The sequence below is a fragment of the Phlebotomus papatasi genome, chromosome 1, assembly GCF_024763615.1.
Source record: "Phlebotomus papatasi isolate M1 chromosome 1, Ppap_2.1, whole genome shotgun sequence".
Classification (NCBI taxonomy): Eukaryota; Metazoa; Arthropoda; class Insecta; order Diptera; family Psychodidae; genus Phlebotomus; species Phlebotomus papatasi.
This window is the reverse complement of record NC_077222.1, coordinates 81,229,928-81,247,291: the sequence shown is the minus strand read 5'-3', so window position 1 is coordinate 81,247,291 and position 17,364 is coordinate 81,229,928. Positions and strand designations below refer to the sequence as shown.

Below are 17,364 nucleotides of genomic sequence, written 5' to 3'. Positions count from 1 at the left end.
CCTAGACAAAATCCACAGTGCTGAATTGTTGTGTCTTGGCTATTAAATCCTGCAACTTTATCACAGGATCACAAGAATGTTGATATCTCCTCAACAACATTAAAAAAAACATCCATTTGTTCAATAAAATTGTCTTTCTTTTCTTCTTTTTGTCTTTTCATATTAATTTTCATGTAAAATCACTCCATTAGAAGTTTCCATTGTATCTCCTCTCACCGGGAAAGAACAAAATTTTGATCCAAAAATATATTTTCATCTGAAATTGATGTCAATCAGCTCAAAAAGCAATCTGAAATAAAAAGAAACAGCCTTCTTAGACATTCAATCCTCTAAAAATTTCAAGAAAATCAAAACTTACAGGCATTTCAAAGGCCACGAATACGAAATATCGATGTAATTTCAATTGCGAGTAGCATTAATAACTTCCCAACAACCATTGCACACCCTTACAGGCTTTCCCAGTTGACCTTGAGCATTGGGCAATGGTGCCATTTGTTCTGAACAATTGTGACAGAAGATCTCTCCACAATTCCTGCAGTGATGCTTCCGTCTGGTAATACTGAACTCTCGACCGCAGATGCGACAATTTGAGCTCAGCTTATCCGGCGTCCACACTCCACTGCCCGTCATATCTGCCGCTGCACTCAAATGAGTATTCTCCTGGACATTTTGCTTCTCTTTGAGTTCCGATATCTGCAATTTGCTCACACTCAGCTGCATTCCCAGCTCCTCCAGCGTAAACTGTGCCTCCTGCCACTTCCGCTTGAGTGTATTGAGTTCAGCAACGACTTTTTCATGCTTCCTGGCATCATCTCGAAGTTCCTTCACATTGAGCTGAAGCGCATTGATCTGCTCCTTGAGTTTAACTTCTTTCTCTTGCAATGAATTCCTCCATTCGCGCTCTATCCTCAGATCTGCTTCCACACGTGCTGCCCGCTCCTCACATGCCATCATCTGGATTGAGAGTGTCTGAGAAGTGTCCTGGAGAACGGCTAGGCTTGTGGTTTCGGATGAGTATCTGACATGTTTCCATAAGAAAAATAATTATTTAAATTAGAAAAAAGTACCGTAGATACGAGTAACTTTGCATTTACTGATTTTCGTAAGCTTTTCTTTAATTTTAGCACTTAAGCTTTACTGTGTGTCTTTACTGATCGGATATACCACTGAGTGAGAGAAATCCGAAAAAGTTAAAATAACATTCCGAAAATATTAATTTTACCCTGCAGTATTGATCCAAAATCGGTGTAAATATTACCCTTTTTAGGTGTATTGGGGGTTAAAGTTACCCTTTTTCATGTTAATTTTACCTTTAAAAAGGTGTAAAATTAACATTAAAAAATGTTGATATATTTTTACACCTAAAAAGTGTTAAAGTTATGAGGAAAAAGGTTAATCGCACCCTCTTTTTTCTGCTCAGTGCAGTAGACTCTCTCTCAATCGGGCAAAATGTCATCTAAATTATCGAGAGATTTGGGCATCAAAAATCTTTGTAAATTCCACAAAAACCGCTCAAATATAAAGAATCACTATAAAACATTAGGAATTACAGTGAATTTGAACAAATTTACTTTAAAATCATATGTGAAAATTGTCAAACAAATGTTTGCGCCTGATTGAAAAACAGCCAATTGAGCAAGAGTCTACTGTAATACATAGAATTGATGAAGAGGATGAAGACCGTCCTTAAGTGCTAGAATTAAAGAAAAAATTTACGAAAAGCAGGGGTGCAAAACCACTCACAGCCACGATACAAAAAAATCGTAAAAACGGTTTGTCAGTAAAAATTCTAGTAGAGGAAAGGTCTCAGGCTTCGCACACTCTGGGGCTTGCAACATTTCATATTTTTCCTAAAACCTCAGGTCAGATTCGTTAAATAAATATGAAAAAAATAAAGTGTTCGAAGCCAGAGTGTGTGCGAAGCCTGAAAGACTTCTCTTCAGTCCTTTACAAAAATACTAAAATAATTTAGCCGTAATGACTCCGGTATACCTTTTAGATCAGGAAAATTTCATAGTCAAAATTTACACTTTTTCTTTCTTAGAAACTTTGCATATCGTCAGTTAAATCAGCATTTATCGTAACTTTATTTTTGCGACTTTAAGATATTATACATATTTCGAATCAGCGTAATTTTGTTTTTCAACGCATTTGAGAAAAAGAAACTTTTATAAGCCCAATAAAAATTATTTTAAACAAAAATTATCGTAAGTATCTTTAATTAAGAAAAATTTATCAGAATTTGTCGTAACTTCAATTTTTAGGAAAGTTACGACAAATTTCCATACAAAATTTTCAGTAATCAGCATTTACCGTAACTTGTTTTGCTCGTTTGCGTGGCTTGTAATTTTCAGCAAAAATGTAATATTTCTCAATAAAACATTCACAAACTCTTCCAAATATCCAAAGACAGTGCGAATAATGCAACATTAAATCATATTAATTCAATATTGTGAGAAAAAATTATTGCCTATCTGTCATTAATTCAAAACAAAGCAAGCGACGCGGTGCACAAAATTTATTTAATTAAATTTATGAAATAAAAGCCTTTAGGGACAGGGATATGAGTTTAATTAATTAATTTAGTCAAATAAAGGCGCTTATTATCACTGAAATAATTCAAATTGATACAATGCATTTTAGAAAATTGTCGTAACTTCCACGATTTCCATACATTGGAAATTACGGCTTTATAAACGATGGAAGTTACGATAAAATATTATTGTGTTTCCTCTAACATATATGTATCTGAATATTTCAGCTTTCATATAATTTTATAAAGATTTTCTCGAGTTAACTTACAGTTTATTAGTGCCACTTTTATTATTTTGACTCAAAAGTATCGCATTAGGGGCTCATTTTTAAGAAAAATAAAGCTGAACTGAAAATTTCGTCTCCTGAAAAGTTGTCAAAAGGAAGTTACGACAAATGCTGATTTAACTGACGATATCTATCCTGGTCTTTCGCACTCTTCTACTTCCTTTCAACATCACACCAAATCAAATTTAATCCAGTCCAATTTTGAGACAGAAAGAGTGCGATAAGTCTTACGAAAATCTTTTGAGAAAGAAAGGGACACAAAGTTTGATGCCATGAAATTATATCGAGGTAAAAGGTTTGCCGAAGGCATAAAAAACAAAAGAAAAAAAGAATTTGGACTAATAAAATTAATTCATATTTAAGTAATAGAAAATCCAGAAAAGCTACTAAACTTCCTTGTAGATCTTATAATGAATTAACACAAAAAAGCATAACTTTGAATTTAAACCAAAAATATCACTACAAATCAGCAGCAAAATATTAAATTTGATTAGCAAATGTCAAATATGATCAATAATCAATTTAGAACTAATAGCTCCAGCACACCTTTTAGATTAGGAAAATTTCATGAAATCGAAAATCCTCTTCCTTTTCTCTTTCAAACGTTTCACATATATCGATCTTACTCTTTCGTAGTATTCTTCTCTTGAATGTCGTAACAAATTCAATTTAGTTCAATCTAATTTTGGATAAGAAAAAGTGGGATAGACATATACACAACGCTTGAAAAGAAAAGGATACGAATTCCGATTTCTTGAAATCTTCCTGATCAAAAAGTTGTGTCATACATTAAAAGCAATTAAATTTTCATGTAGATTTTGCCAAAAACAAATTAAAAGATTGTCATTCTACTTTTATTCACCTTAGATGTTAATGGCTCCGACACACCTTTTAGATCAGGAAAATTTCATGAAATCAAAATTCACATCCTTTTTTTTACCTGTTTTGCATATATCTGTCTCATTCTTTCGCTCTTCAAATTCGATTGAACTAAATTGAATTTGTTATGATGTATAAAGGAAGAAGAAGAGTGCGAAAATGAGATAGACACATACAAACCATGTGAGAAACAAAGAGATTCGAATTTCGATTTCATGAAATTTTCCTGATCTAAAAAAACGGTGAGCCGGAGCCATAATTAAAATAAATTAGATCCATTTATGTAACGATTTACGTTTCTTACTGACCAGAAAGCCTCTGGCACACCTTTTAGATTAGGAAAATTTAATGAGAACTAAATTAACATTCTTTTACTTCTCAAATGTTTTGCATAAGTCTGGCCCAATTTTTCTCACTCTTCTTCATCTTTTGAACATCACACCAGTAGGGGAATTCTGTAACGCTCTGGCAATGTCATATGACAAATTGGGTTCGAATCTTAGGAGAGCTTTTTTGAAAATGCGATTCTGTAGCCGTGACATTGTCAGAGTCACATGTTTGAGATTTCTGGCAATTCAAATGACAATGAATTTTGTTAAACAAATCAACCAAGACGTACTGTATTTTCATAAATTCATCAAGTTTCATTAAAAATTCAATGAATTACATTTTCGAACTCATATGATATGACAAATAAAGCTCCAATGGCATTGACAGGTTTCGAATTTACGCGTGACAGTGCCACGAAAATTACAGAATTCCCCTACAGATTTAATTTAGTTCAATCTAATTTCGAGTAAGAAATAATAAAACGGACATATGCAAAACGTTTGAGAGAGAAAAAGATGTGAATTTTAATTTCACATCTTTTTCTAATCTAAAAGGTGTTCCAGAGTCATTAGCGTTATACTAAATTTGTTATGATTCCAGTACACCTTTTAGATCAGGAAAATTTCATGAAGTCTAAATTCAAATCTTTGCTTTTCTCACACGTTTTACATATGTCTGTCTCATTCTTTCACACTCTTCTTCTTCTTTTAAACATCATAGGGTGAAAGGAACGTCTATTGACACTTTAAGAACTCGTGTCAGCACCTATTGACAGCCTACTCTGTACCATTTGGGATATGAAATTTGAACATCTCTTTTTATAGTAAAAGGTATATTACAGAAAAAAACGTTATATTATTTATATTTTACTAGATACATTAAATAATTTTCAACATTTTGACAAAAGTGTCAATAGGGGTTCCCTGTCGAACAGACGTTCCTCCGACCCTACCAAATCAATTTAGCTCAATCGAATTTGGAGTGCGAAAGAATGAGATAGGCATATGCAAAACGTTTGAGAAGGGATGTGAATTTTGATTTCATGAAATTTTCCTGATCTAAAAGATGTGCCGGAGCTACTACTGACCAATTTGAATTTATTGCTGACCAAATTTAATATTTTACTGCTATTTTCTTTCATCCAATTTATGTTAATTAAAAGCAATTACACATTAATTTGAAAAATCCTTATTAATTATTTAATTAATTATTAATCACGTGTAATTTTTTTACCATAAAAAATATTGTTAAATTGATTTTAAAATCCTTTGGATTTTGCTTCAATTTAAATTTAAAACTAAAATTTCACAAGCTACGAATGAAATATTTTAAAAAATTGAATAGGAATAAATCCACATGAGAGCAATTTTTTAAAATATATAAATATGTATATAATAAATAATAAAATAAATGAAAGGACTTAGAAAAACATGTAAAAATCAAATAATATCAATTGAAACTACGTGAAATATCCTTTTTTCTTATTTTTATTCATTTATTTTATAATACAGAATTAAATGACTTTTTGAGTTCACCATTCTTTAACCTTTTATAAACCAACTCTGTCCTTCTCTCTTTTTTTTTTATTTGAGAAAAGCTTAAGGAGTGTATAATATTGTAGCTTTAGGAATAAATAACCATTCCAAATTACAGTGCTTTAAGTAATCTTTTCTGGATTTTCATACGAATACTCTTTTTTTTGACAGTAATACAAATAAAAAATTATAAATGAACATACTTGTTTTCTAACTGCGTTAAAGCACTTGCCATAGCCTCTTTTTGGGCCTCAAGCTTCGACAGCAACTCAGTTTTGTGCTTAAGGGATGATTCGCATTCCTACAAAAATATTCAATCACAATGATTTTTCAGCATATCTCCCCATGTCTCTCTCTCTAGCTAAAACAGAATACAGGGACCTCAACATTGGGAGAATTTCCGTCCAGACAGAAAAAATCCAATGAAGAAAAGGAAAAAATTCAACAGCATTGAGATCAAATGAACAAATAAACCTTTCTCAACAAGGAAAGCCTGAAAAATTATGCTAAATAGATAATTTCGCGTTACGAGGATTTTTCAATCTTTCGCCTTCTCCGTGACATGAGCCACTGAGGAGGATGAAGCAGCAGCCTGATCCATCACTGGAGTTGTGGCTGATTTTGCCTCAACGGAGGGTGATTTTCGCATTTTGTTGGCATTAAACGGTGGAATAGGATCAACACGCAAATGTGGTCGCTTAATTGGCGGAATTCCCGTTGAGGGTGTTGTAGCACTTGGAGATTCCATAGAATCAGCAGCTCCATCATACTTCTTCTCCAGTGTTGTAAGAATTTTACCAATCTGGGATGCTTTAGCCTGCAATCTCGACACCATTTCACCCTTTTGAGTGAGTTCTCCCTCGCACTCCTGTATTTTTTGCACAACATTTATCAAAAACATTTAATCCCCTAATTAAAAGGTCATTTATCTCCCTCTCAGTAATCTTTCTAATAAACCCAGGAAAATCATAATTCTCAGGATATCATCGTGAGATTTGTAAGGAATAAGCAAAATTGTTCTTTTTTTTGTTTTTGAAGGAAAGTTTTGAAATAAAACCTTCCTTCAGAGTGTAAGCAATTTTACCTGAAGCTTTTTGTACATTTCCAAATTGATCTGTTTAATATCCTCCAGCTGCCTCCGCAGGGATACAATTGTGTCTTGCTTCTCATGAATATCCTTTTCCAGGAGCTTCATTGCCATTTCTGTTTCAGCCTTTAGAGAACCCTAAAAAATTATAAAAAGTAAGCCCTATCCCTATTTTGAACCCTTCAGGCTCCTCTAAACGAGGATATTTCGAAATTCACTCCAATCTGCTATGCTCTGATGAGTCTCGGGAAATCCGCCATAGTGGTGGATTTCTGAGATAAATTTGTTTACCATTTGTTATAATCTTCCTAAGTGTATCTCGGCTAAAATAACGTCTTTCAGTTTATTTCGAAACGTTTCGAAGTTTTAGAATCTCCCCATCATCACCATTCAAAAGTAGAGTTCGAAAAATTCGAAGATCTATTTGGAAAGCCCAAAAAGATACGTTTTTACTTCTTGATAACTCTACAAAGTAGCTAAAGTGACTTCCTATTCGAATTCTAAGTGTTCAAGTGTCAAAATCTTTTCGTACAGACGTAGATCTTGAAAAATTCGAAAATCTATTTGAAGATCCAAAAAAAAGACTTTCTTACTTCTTAATACTTTCGCAAGGTGGCGGAAGTTACATCCTGTTCGAATTTCGAAGTGCTCAAGTGTCAAAATGTGACGGTCTTCACATTGTTCTGAGGAAAAAAGCAGAACAACGACGTATACTGTTCTTGCCTCAGTATTTAATCATTACATAATCACTGAGTAACTCTTTTGCCAGCTTCTTAGCGTGATGTTTGATAAATTTTCCCCACCTTGTTCGAAAATTTAGTATGCAAATTCGAAATTGAATTTCAATTCTTCGAATTTCAACGACTTTTTGTGCAAATAGAGCTCCATTTACCTTTTATCCAAGACACTATTGGAGAATCAAAATCTACTTCTGTTTGGGCTCAATGTGTCTTTCTTCACTTTGTTGTGATTGTCCCATTTATAAATCACTTCATAAACACTGAGTAACTCCTTGCCTGCTTTTTAATGTGATAACTCTTCATAAATTTTCTCTCAGCTTGTGCGAAAATTTATTCTAACAATTCGAAATTGAGCCTTGAACTTTTCGAACATAAACAACAATTTGTACAAATAGAATTTTATTTATTTTTTTAGCCTAGAAACTATGGTTTGATTTTCCCATAATGTCTTTGATAAAAGGTAAGTAGAACTTCGAATTTTCGAACTAAATTTTCGCATAAGGTAGGAAAATTTACGAAATGTAACATTATGAAGCTGTTAAAAATATAACACTCAGTGAGCTCAGTGATTATTAAGGGAGTCATAATTAAATGAGCCTTATTGCTCTGATTTTCCACACAAAAAAAGCAAAGCAAATACATTTCGATATTTGAGGCACTTCGAAATTGGAACAAGAAGTCCGAATTTTGGACACGATGCGGATGAAACGAGAAGTAAAAATTTATTTTCTTTGGGTTTCGAAACTGATCTTCGAATTTTTGAAACTCGAGCTATAAACGAATCGTCGAATGAAGCAAATCCGGTTTTTTGTTAATAAAAATGATAAAGTGTATCTATACAAAACTTTCCCAATGCCCGGATTCTATACTGAAATTGCCGCTTTATGTTCGGAATATTCGAACACAGACTATTGAAAAGGGAAATTACAGGGTGTTCCGGTTTGAAGGAATTTGTCGGGAGCGAAAAAAACCCGTGAATGAACTCCAACGACACAGTAAAATCGTTTGCGGAATCTTCGTATTTTATGTTTGGTATTTTACATGTTCGTATTGCACATTTCGTATTACGAAAACTTCGTGTTTTAGGATATTTCGTATATTACCATTTCGTTACATTTCGTCTTTCATACATTTTCTACAAATACATTTCACATAAGCATATCAACCAACAAAATAATATAATTGCAGTTTGACAAGGTCCAGGGCGCGATGTGCCTCGGGTCTGAGTTTAAAGTCGAACTTCAAGCTCTAATTATCAGTAGTGGAGACTGGGGCAAAAAGTCACAAACCGAAAATTTTAAAATTCAATATCTTCCAAGTTAAATAAGATAGCGGCTTAAAATTTTTTCCATGGATAGCCTTCATAGGTCTTCTTCAATGTCGTAAGTTTGTTAGAATTTGGACAAGGAAATTAGAAAATAAAAAATATCGAAATTTTTAGCCCTATTTTTGAAATATTTTCCGTACAGAAGATATCAATTATTAGCTACTTATATTAAATTTGATGCACTGGTGAATATTTCCCAAACTATTTGGATATTCTTTGAATACGAATCCGCTATTCATTTTAGAATTTTACAGAAATTCTTTTCTCCAGAAATCCTTTTATTAAAAACGACACCTTGGGGTAAAAAGTAACAAAAGCTATGGAGCAAAAAGTAACAAAAACCGAAACAATTTCTGATGCCCAACGGTGAGAAGAAACGAAAATTTGCAGTCTTTCGTGTGCTTTTTGTAAAATAGCTTAAAATGCGCTTTTCTCGCTCAGATAGAAAAAACGGTGTTTTACAAAGGTATAGAAGAATAAATTTTTTATAAAAATATGTTATCTAGATACTTTTTTTAAATTTACGGAGTCCCGTAACAAAGTGAATCAAAATGTGATAGTATCTTATGCCTGATACTATTTGTCCCAGCATCATTGAGAATGGTCACAAAATTACCTTTTAGAAAACGGCTCGATAAATATATTTCTTTACAAAATAGAGGAAAATGGCTTTCACAGAGTTATAGAGCGGTAAATTTCCTATAAAACTGTGCTAATTAGAAATTTTGGAGGTGCTCGGGTAGCTTGTAAAAAAAATAAAATATCCGTTTTGTGAATTTTTACAGAAATTTTCTATGCTTTGGGAAGTTATCAGTAACGCCTGTTGGGGCAAAGTGAAATTTTCTGTGTTTGGGGAAATTATCAGTAGTCCCTGTTGCAGCAAAGGAAAATTTTCTGTGCTTTGGGAAGTTATCATAGTATCGTCTGTTCAATTTTTGTACAAAATGTATGAAAGACGAGATGTAAAATACGAAATGGTAAAATACGAAACAGCTTAGAATACGAAGTTTCCACAATAGGAAATGTGCAATACGAACATGTAAAATACGAGGTTTCCAAATCCCGGTTAATTAAATTCAGTTTAAGTTCAGTTGGAGATTTTTATTTCGAAATGGAAATTTCGAACTAAAATGCCCCCGTTTAGATGAGCCTTTAAACACCAAGACATTTCAAACTGCCTCAAAAAAATGATAAGAGAAATTTTGAGACACTCTGAAAGTATAAATTCAAAAATTGAAAAAAAAAGAAAATCCTGTTTAACTGACTTGCAACTCAAGTTCTCTCTCCAACTCCTGTCTCTTCTTCTTCTCTTCAGTCAGTGTTCTCTCGACTTCCGGATCAATTCTATCATGTACATTTAAATTCTCCCCAGCATTGGCATTTGGGTTTTGACCACTTTGACGCAAAGCTAGATTTTCTGCCTGAAGAGACAAAAGACTGTTCCTAGCTATAGCAAGATCCTCCTTCATAAGTGCATTTGTAGTGGTCAAAGACTCAAGTTTACCCTGCAAATTTGCCACAGTTGCACTGTAAGACAAAAGAACGGTCAATGCAACCAGACATCATCCCAAATGCCCAAAAAGAAAATTCCTACTTGAGATGTCGATTGAGTTCTTCAATGTAGTTCTTTTGATCGAGTACCGCAGTCATATGCTCAGAATTTCCCGCTTCAACAATTGTGTGAACCTCATCTTCTGGGCTTGTTCTTGTGCTAGATCGGAGGTAAAGTGAGAAATCAATAACACCTTGTTGCGAATCGAGATCCTCCTCCTTTACACACAAATTGCAGTCAATCACATTGAGTCCCACGAGGATGCCCATTATGAGGATCACTTCATCACTCATCATGAGAGCATGAGGTTCATAGTATTCAGCCAGAGCTTCATCGCGATTGTCCACAAGAGCTTGGAGGTAATCTGCAAGTTTCTTTTGCATCAACGCCAACCTTAGCCAAGCTCTTGCTCGACCAATTTGTGTCCTGACAGTCGGTAAATCTCTCACACTCGCCGTAATATCTTGAGCCTCCACTGCATACTTCTCCACACTCTGGAGTATATCCCAGAGTTCCTTCTTTGGTCCCAGCAGTCCTTTTTTGGGTCTCAATCCATGTCTAAGCACATGCTCGAGCACAATGAAAAAATGCTGAAGCGGAAGGTGATCAGAATCGAGCATACGACCAAAGCGCAGCGATTGCTCAAGCAATTCCTTCACTACCAACTTGCAAATATTCACCAAATTGCTACGCTCAATAGCGGCAGGATCTCGAGCTAAAAGACAAAAACAGACCGACCAACCTTATTAATTCCCAATCCAAAAATTCGAGTGAAATATACAGGGTGGCCGAAAAAAAATGCAACAATTTTCAGAGCGCATAGCTGTCAAACCGCTGGTGACAGCGGTTTCATGTTTTGCATAGTGGTAGTTCATTTTATTGGCTAAAAGCCTACAAAAGCATTTTCGATAATATTTTGTAAAACTTTTTTAAATCGTAATGGAATACAAACGTGACAATTTAATGTCGCTATATTTTGCAGGAAATGCGGAAGCAACTATCGTTAGGGCTCTTCAAAACCCTGAATGTAACAAAACTTTCCGTTTTTCGAAACATAACTTGGTACAGGGATACTAATAACATTTTAAAATGCTTTGGTGGACGTCTAAAAAAATTGCTTCATTGCTAGTCATAGTCATCGTTCTTAAAGTGAAAAAGCAAATTGAACAAAATCTGCGTCACATCTGCAAACAAACGATCTCTGAGACCCATAGATCGTGAATAACCATGAAATAAATATTAATAAAGGACCTCTATATGGTGCCTTAAAAAATCTTGAAAATGAAGAGACATCGTCGATCCTCATAAAGAAGTTATGTTCGATCGATTAAGGAGTAAATTCGCTTGCACGTTCATGAACAGTTCCAGAATGTCATTTTTTCTGATAAGAAAAATTTTCAATTGAGCAATAGATGTGGAAACAAAATGATTTTGTCTATCTGAAGGAAAGATCATACGATAATTTAGACGTTCGAATGGCCACCGGAAATCAAGGACCACCTTATTTGAAGGTCTAGCCTTCCTTGAAGACAAATTATCGCTTTCCACTAAGGTTTTTAGGCTATACCGTCAAAATGAATGTCAATGTGTTTCTGGAAATTGTCCTGGAAAAAGTCTTGGAGTCGTGGACAAATAAAAATTTTAGAAAGAAGTAATGGAAGTTCGATCAAGACTCGACAACGTCGCAAAAATCACGCGCCGAACAAGATTTGGCTAAAAAAAAATGTTTCGCAGTTCATTTTGGGAGCACAATGACCTCAACGATTTTAGGATGCAAGATCGTTTGACTCCTCCAAAAGAGGCATTTTGTTGGTCAAGGTTAGGACTAAAAAGTAGCAAAGTGTCGATGAGCTGAAGGCAGCCCTTCCTCGTGAATAGCAAGACATTCAGAAGTCTGACATTCGTGCAAACTGAGATAGCGCTTTTCCGACAAACTTAACTCTTTCGTCTCCTTTGGGACTCTGGGTACCCATGGAAAAAAAGAATTTTTTTGGACTATTTAGAATCGATGAAAATCCGATTCTTGTAGATGATTACAAACTATAAGGATGTCCAAATCTAGGATATTTTTTGAAGGATCCTAATTAACTCCTGAGCTTAGATATTTTTGGTCTAAAATCGTGAATTTTCGATTTTCTGCTTCCTTGCAGATATTGTGACTTTTTTGATATTTCTAGACCAGAATAAGGAAAAACCTCTCGGGGTCAATAAGTATAATAACTAACAAATACAGATTGCATAAATTAGAAAAACAATTTTTTCTTAAATTTTCAAAAAACTTGTTCAAACTTTATGGGCACTCTCGTCCCCAAAAATCTAGAGGTCAAATGTAAGGCTATCCCTCCAATGCCCGCCATTTGCTTTTTGACACCAACCTTGTAAGAAAATTCCAAGCGGGAACGACATTTTTACCAATATGGCCGATAATTTTGACATTTTGGCAGCCACAGAAATTGCTTTCAGGGAAGTTTTTCCTATTCTTCCAGATTTTGGTGAATTCTGATTATCCAGGAAGTGTTTTTTTGGCTCTTGAGAAAGCTTAATGTGTCTACAATAACATCGTGTTGAGTGAAATGTGTTTTAAAGTGTTATTGTGTGAAATATTTTCAGGAGTCTCATTTTGAGGAATTTGTTGGCAAGCAGAAGCTGGGTGTCCGTTTTAGCACTTCCTGGACATCCCACAAGATACTGGTCAATAATTCTTCTTGTTTTAGTGATCAACATTGTAAAGGAGTCATTTGACACGCAAAAATAATTCACAAAATTGATATTATTGGCTTTTGGAAAATTGAACGTTGTCTCCTTTTCGTTCTTTTGGGGACGAGAGTACCCATGAATTTTCCAATTTCCCATAGGCGGAGAAAATTCTTTCTCTACAAAAGTATCATATTTGACCACTGAGACTTACAATAAAGTGAGTTTTACTGAAATTCGTTCGCTGGATATGTTGTGATCCGGAGAGAGTTAAGACCATAATTAAGTCAAAATAAGATCGTATTGAACAAAATCGGTAATATTCTAAAATTTTGATGTATTTACTATCATTTTTTCTTTATATAAAAAAAAGTTGAACAAAAAATGAAGATAATATAGCGCTTTAGTTTGTTGCACTTTTTTTCAGCCACCCTGTAGAGCTGAAATATGGATATTCCAGGGAAATCGGAGGTAACCGTGAATAGTGACAATGGATTTTTTTCTACTGCACTTTATCGTTTCTTTGATGATTCTCCCAAGCATATCAACTCACAATGGACATCAAAATCATCAAGTGACAAGCCCATCGGAAAGTATCCTCTTTGGACCAGAAGGAAAATTCACGAGATGTTGCCCAGAAGACGCCATAAAAGAACTTCATAATCTCAAAACAATCTACAGGAATATTTTTTTTCCTTCAAACGATGAGCTTCATCATTGCTCCCGATGTCGCTTATATGAAGCAATCACAAAATATATCGATAAAACTGTATCCGAAGATGTAAGAGAAGCATCCCACATGATAGTTAATGAAGAGTTTGGGAAGTATTTCAGTGAAAAAGTTCAGGGAATGAAAGAAAGATTCTACAGAGGGGAAGAAAAATTGCAAGACATTTTGGAAGTTGAAGCAGTTCTGGAGAAAATCCTAGCAAATCTTAAAATACCACAAAATCCATGGAGGACGAGAATTGCTGAGAAATTTGCAGCCCGTCCTCTTACAGAAAATGAATTGGAAGGACATTTGAATCACGTGATTTGTGAGTCATTTAATGGGGAAATACCAATGCTCCGAAACCAGGAGGATAATTTGGAGCTTGTCTATCCCAGTGGAAAAATAATTGATACAGCATCTTCTGAATCAATCAACTCCCTTGTACAGTTCTATGCAAAGACCTACAAATGCTTGAAAGCTGAGAAGGAAGATCTTCAAGATTTTAACGAAAAACTGTTGAAGTGGATATCACATCGTGTCCTCCCTATTTTGCATAGCTCTCCGAAAGTTCTTCCGGCTTTTGGAGCAATACATCGGATTAATTCAACTATTCAGGATGGGACATCCAAAAACTCCCTCGTCAAATTCTACTCAAGAATCTCCGATGAAGTCTCAGACATTCCCAATCACACCCTCGAAATTGTGGCTGTAATCGTCTCAGTGATCATTTCAATATTTCTCTTCATCCTGGCCCTTTGGTACTGTATCCGGAGAGCGAAAAAATCACCCAAATTCCAAGGAAGGTACAATAAATTAAAAAATGCCCAAAAGGATCACAAGAAAAACAGCAAGAAATCACAGAAAAATTCTGGGAATTCAAGTAAGAGTTCTGGAGAAGAAATTGAATTATTTTCCAGAAATCCTGGAAACAGCGATAGTGACTCTGTTGAATCTGTCGAACTAGAAAGTGCCACAATTATTCACACGAGCCCCCGACGGAAGATATTTCGGGAATTTTCAACGCCAGCCTTTAAGCTCCTCAATGAGGAGAAACGGGAAAAACCAACAGAGACCCCAAGTCCCAAAGAATCCCCCTCAAAGCCAGATGATCCCTCCCAAAAAGACTAATCAATAAATATTTCTTCCCAGAAATTTTTACCATTAAAATTTGTAAAGCGTCCTGATGAATCCCGTCCAATAACACTGGTATTTGACCCAGAATCTCCTCCTTGACCACTTCCGGACACAAATACCACCCCATTTTCTCTAGCAGCTGCTGAACTTCCATCCTGGATATCGAGATCTTGCAGTTCCTTCAGACAGAGCCACTCTCCATCCACAGAAACGCGAAAATTGCAGAGGTATATTGTGTCTTGAGCCCCCACCATCTCCTCCATACCCTTCCCGGTCTTTGGCAACTGAATCTGGCGACTTCCATTGTTGTTGGACTCACTGTTTCCATGAAGGGCTCGCATTTCTTGCATTCTGCAGAGAAAAATCGCCTTTTTAGCACGGAATTTTTCCTTTTAATCTGCCAATATGCAATTTTTCTCCATCAACCCTACCGCAATATTTTCTCCTTATGGCCGAAGCTCAATTTTCCAGCATTTTCCCACTGTAACTAGATGTATCCCTCGCCAGGAGGCACTTCCTCTGGCCAGAACTGTTGCCTAACAAGTTGATTTGCAGAGAATTGAACAATTTCGAGAGAAAATTCCAATGAAAATTGGGAAAAAAATTGCGTCTTGACTTTTCTACGTTCTTCACTACACACTTTCCAGCTAGTTCATTATTGATTTTTCCTCCTCCTTTGTGTCAGACATTCAAGCCCACCACCCTTATCCTCGTCTCACACTCCCGGACAACCACACGTACACATACTCGTGCAAAAGGCAGAAAAACAACCACCATTCGGCGGAAGACGCTGTTAATCGGAAGTCAGGATCTCAGATAATACTAACCAAATATCCACCTGAACAATGATATCTGACCAGAATAAGACATAATCATCCGGGAACACTAAAAAAAAGCACTCACCTCTTGTCTTCTTCCCATCGAATGTCACAAATTGTGGTTGCTGTGGGTGGGAATTACTTCCAGGTCGTCGGCTAAATGACTCGGCAATTGATGAGAGTGATGGGGACAGACTTGGGGCACCACTGGGAACGGAATCCTCATCGGATTCACTGCGAATGAAGAGACTTTTCGAATCAACACTCGACATTGCACTCACAATCACCCACTTTTGCACTAGAATCGCACTGAATTTATCACCAAATGCACCACTATCATTATCCACAGACACTGCAGGATCTATCTGGAAGCACCATTCATGACTTTAACTCCAAGAAACTCGAGAAATTAACTTTCCGCGCACTTTGCTAAAAATTCACTTTCCCGTGTGTTTACGAAAAGACTTTAAACTTACGGTGATACATAAAAAATCACAGATATTGCATTCGGGTCTAATATTTTTTGCTGCAGTCAGCTGTTAGTGATTTCGTTGTAATGAAACAAAAATTTTGTTAAGCATACAAATTAATTTTGTTAAAATTTTGTCGAAAAGATGTTGTTTACCAACTTGATGAAACTTTTGCTTACATTTTATATGGGAAAACATCTTTTTGACACACTTTTAACAAAAAAGGAAGTTGGTCGCCGATCTGACAAAATTTTTTTCCAGAGTACTTGACCTAGGGACATTCTAAAATAATTTAAGTTTTGCTTGAGAATAATTAAAAGATAGTCTAAATTCTAATACTTTGAGAAACATGATTTATCTGTGACCAGAAAGACTAGAAAAGAAATTTTTCAGGAAAAGTTCATAAAGAAATTTGCACAAAAAATCTGCAGAGATCTCGAAAATAAGTCATATAAGAAAGAATGGCTCTTTTCTTAAAATTCAGAATCGCTTATTTCTACACAGTATATTTCCCAATTCTCATAAAGTGAGAACCAATGCTTTATCTTAGGCGGCAAATTTTAATAACCTGACAATTTGAAATGTCAAGTAGTGAATTAAGTACATAAGTCTTTTTAATCTCGAACTGACTTAAGTCCCACTGGCGATCACAGAAGAATCATCAAGAGCACATTTCTTGATTCGAAATGAGACTTAATAGAGCCCCAATTTATTAAATGGGACTTTGAAATTGCTAAAACTTGGTTCTGTGATGCCTTTACAAGTGGTCTTCAGTGATTTTTGCTCCAAATTAGTTAAATTTTTCATAGTTTAATCGCAATCAAAATATACCAAATACTCCCTGATAGCCAACTCCCGGACGGATTTTTTGAAAGAATGGGGCCTCAGTTATTTAGTAGATCGTGAATAAATGAAAAAAAGTAAATGCATGATATAACTATGAGAAGATTTTTAGCGATTTTGAATAAGAAACTAGTGTTTTTTTTTTTGTAAATTTGAAGAACCTTCAATACATCAATAACTTCCGGAGATGTAACTGTCGGATGGTTTTTGCTACAAGACTGAACCCAGTTGCACAGTGAATCTTGATTAAATATTGGAAAAGTAATCTCTGGATAAACTAATATAAGTTTTTAGTGATATAAACCAGAAATTTAATAATTTTTGCAGTTTTAAATGACTCATAATACGTGAAGAACCACCAGATAGCTACCCCCTGAACAATTTTTTCTACCAGAAATGGTGTCCCATAAGAAATAATTGATC

At 35.1% G+C, this 17,364-nt stretch overlaps 1 protein-coding gene across 4 annotated transcripts; it reads right to left on the bottom strand.

Moving 5' to 3' along the window:
• Positions 1 to 115: 115 nt before the first annotated feature.
• LOC129810339 (RUN and FYVE domain-containing protein 2) lies at positions 116 to 16,117 on the bottom strand. 4 transcript variants are annotated; one of them, XM_055860747.1, is made up of 8 exons: positions 15,242 to 15,534; positions 14,836 to 15,161; positions 10,313 to 10,985; positions 9,984 to 10,245; positions 6,649 to 6,789; positions 5,768 to 5,865; positions 359 to 1,018; positions 116 to 289 (listed from the first exon to the last, which is right to left on the bottom strand). In XM_055860747.1, the coding sequence occupies exons 2-7, from the start codon at positions 15,158 to 15,160 to the stop codon at positions 400 to 402; spliced, it is 2,118 nt and encodes a 705-aa protein (XP_055716722.1). In that variant the 5' UTR covers position 15,161; positions 15,242 to 15,534; the 3' UTR covers positions 116 to 289; positions 359 to 399. The 4 variants fall into 4 exon arrangements, with proteins under 4 accessions (XP_055716722.1, XP_055716723.1, XP_055716724.1 ...); XM_055860748.1 differs by lacking the exons at positions 14,836 to 15,161; positions 15,242 to 15,534 and adding an exon at positions 15,714 to 16,117; XM_055860749.1 differs by lacking the exons at positions 116 to 289; positions 359 to 1,018 and having other exon boundaries at positions 5,499 to 6,432.
• Between the last annotated feature and the right edge of the window lie 1,247 nt (positions 16,118 to 17,364).

Bases quoted from the DNA above. Each gene is read 5' to 3' on its own strand.
- LOC129810339 (XM_055860747.1), bottom strand. From the start codon at position 15,160: ATGCAAGAAATGCGAGCCCTTCATGGAAACAGTGAGTCCAACAACAAT. The intron at 5,866-6,648 runs GTAAAATTGCTT...ATATTTTTGTAG, and splicing joins AAATGTACAAAAAGCTTCAG to GAATGCGAATCATCCCTTAA. The intron at 1,019-5,767 runs GTATGTTCATTT...GAAACATGTCAG, and splicing joins TTAACGCAGTTAGAAAACAA to ATACTCATCCGAAACCACAA.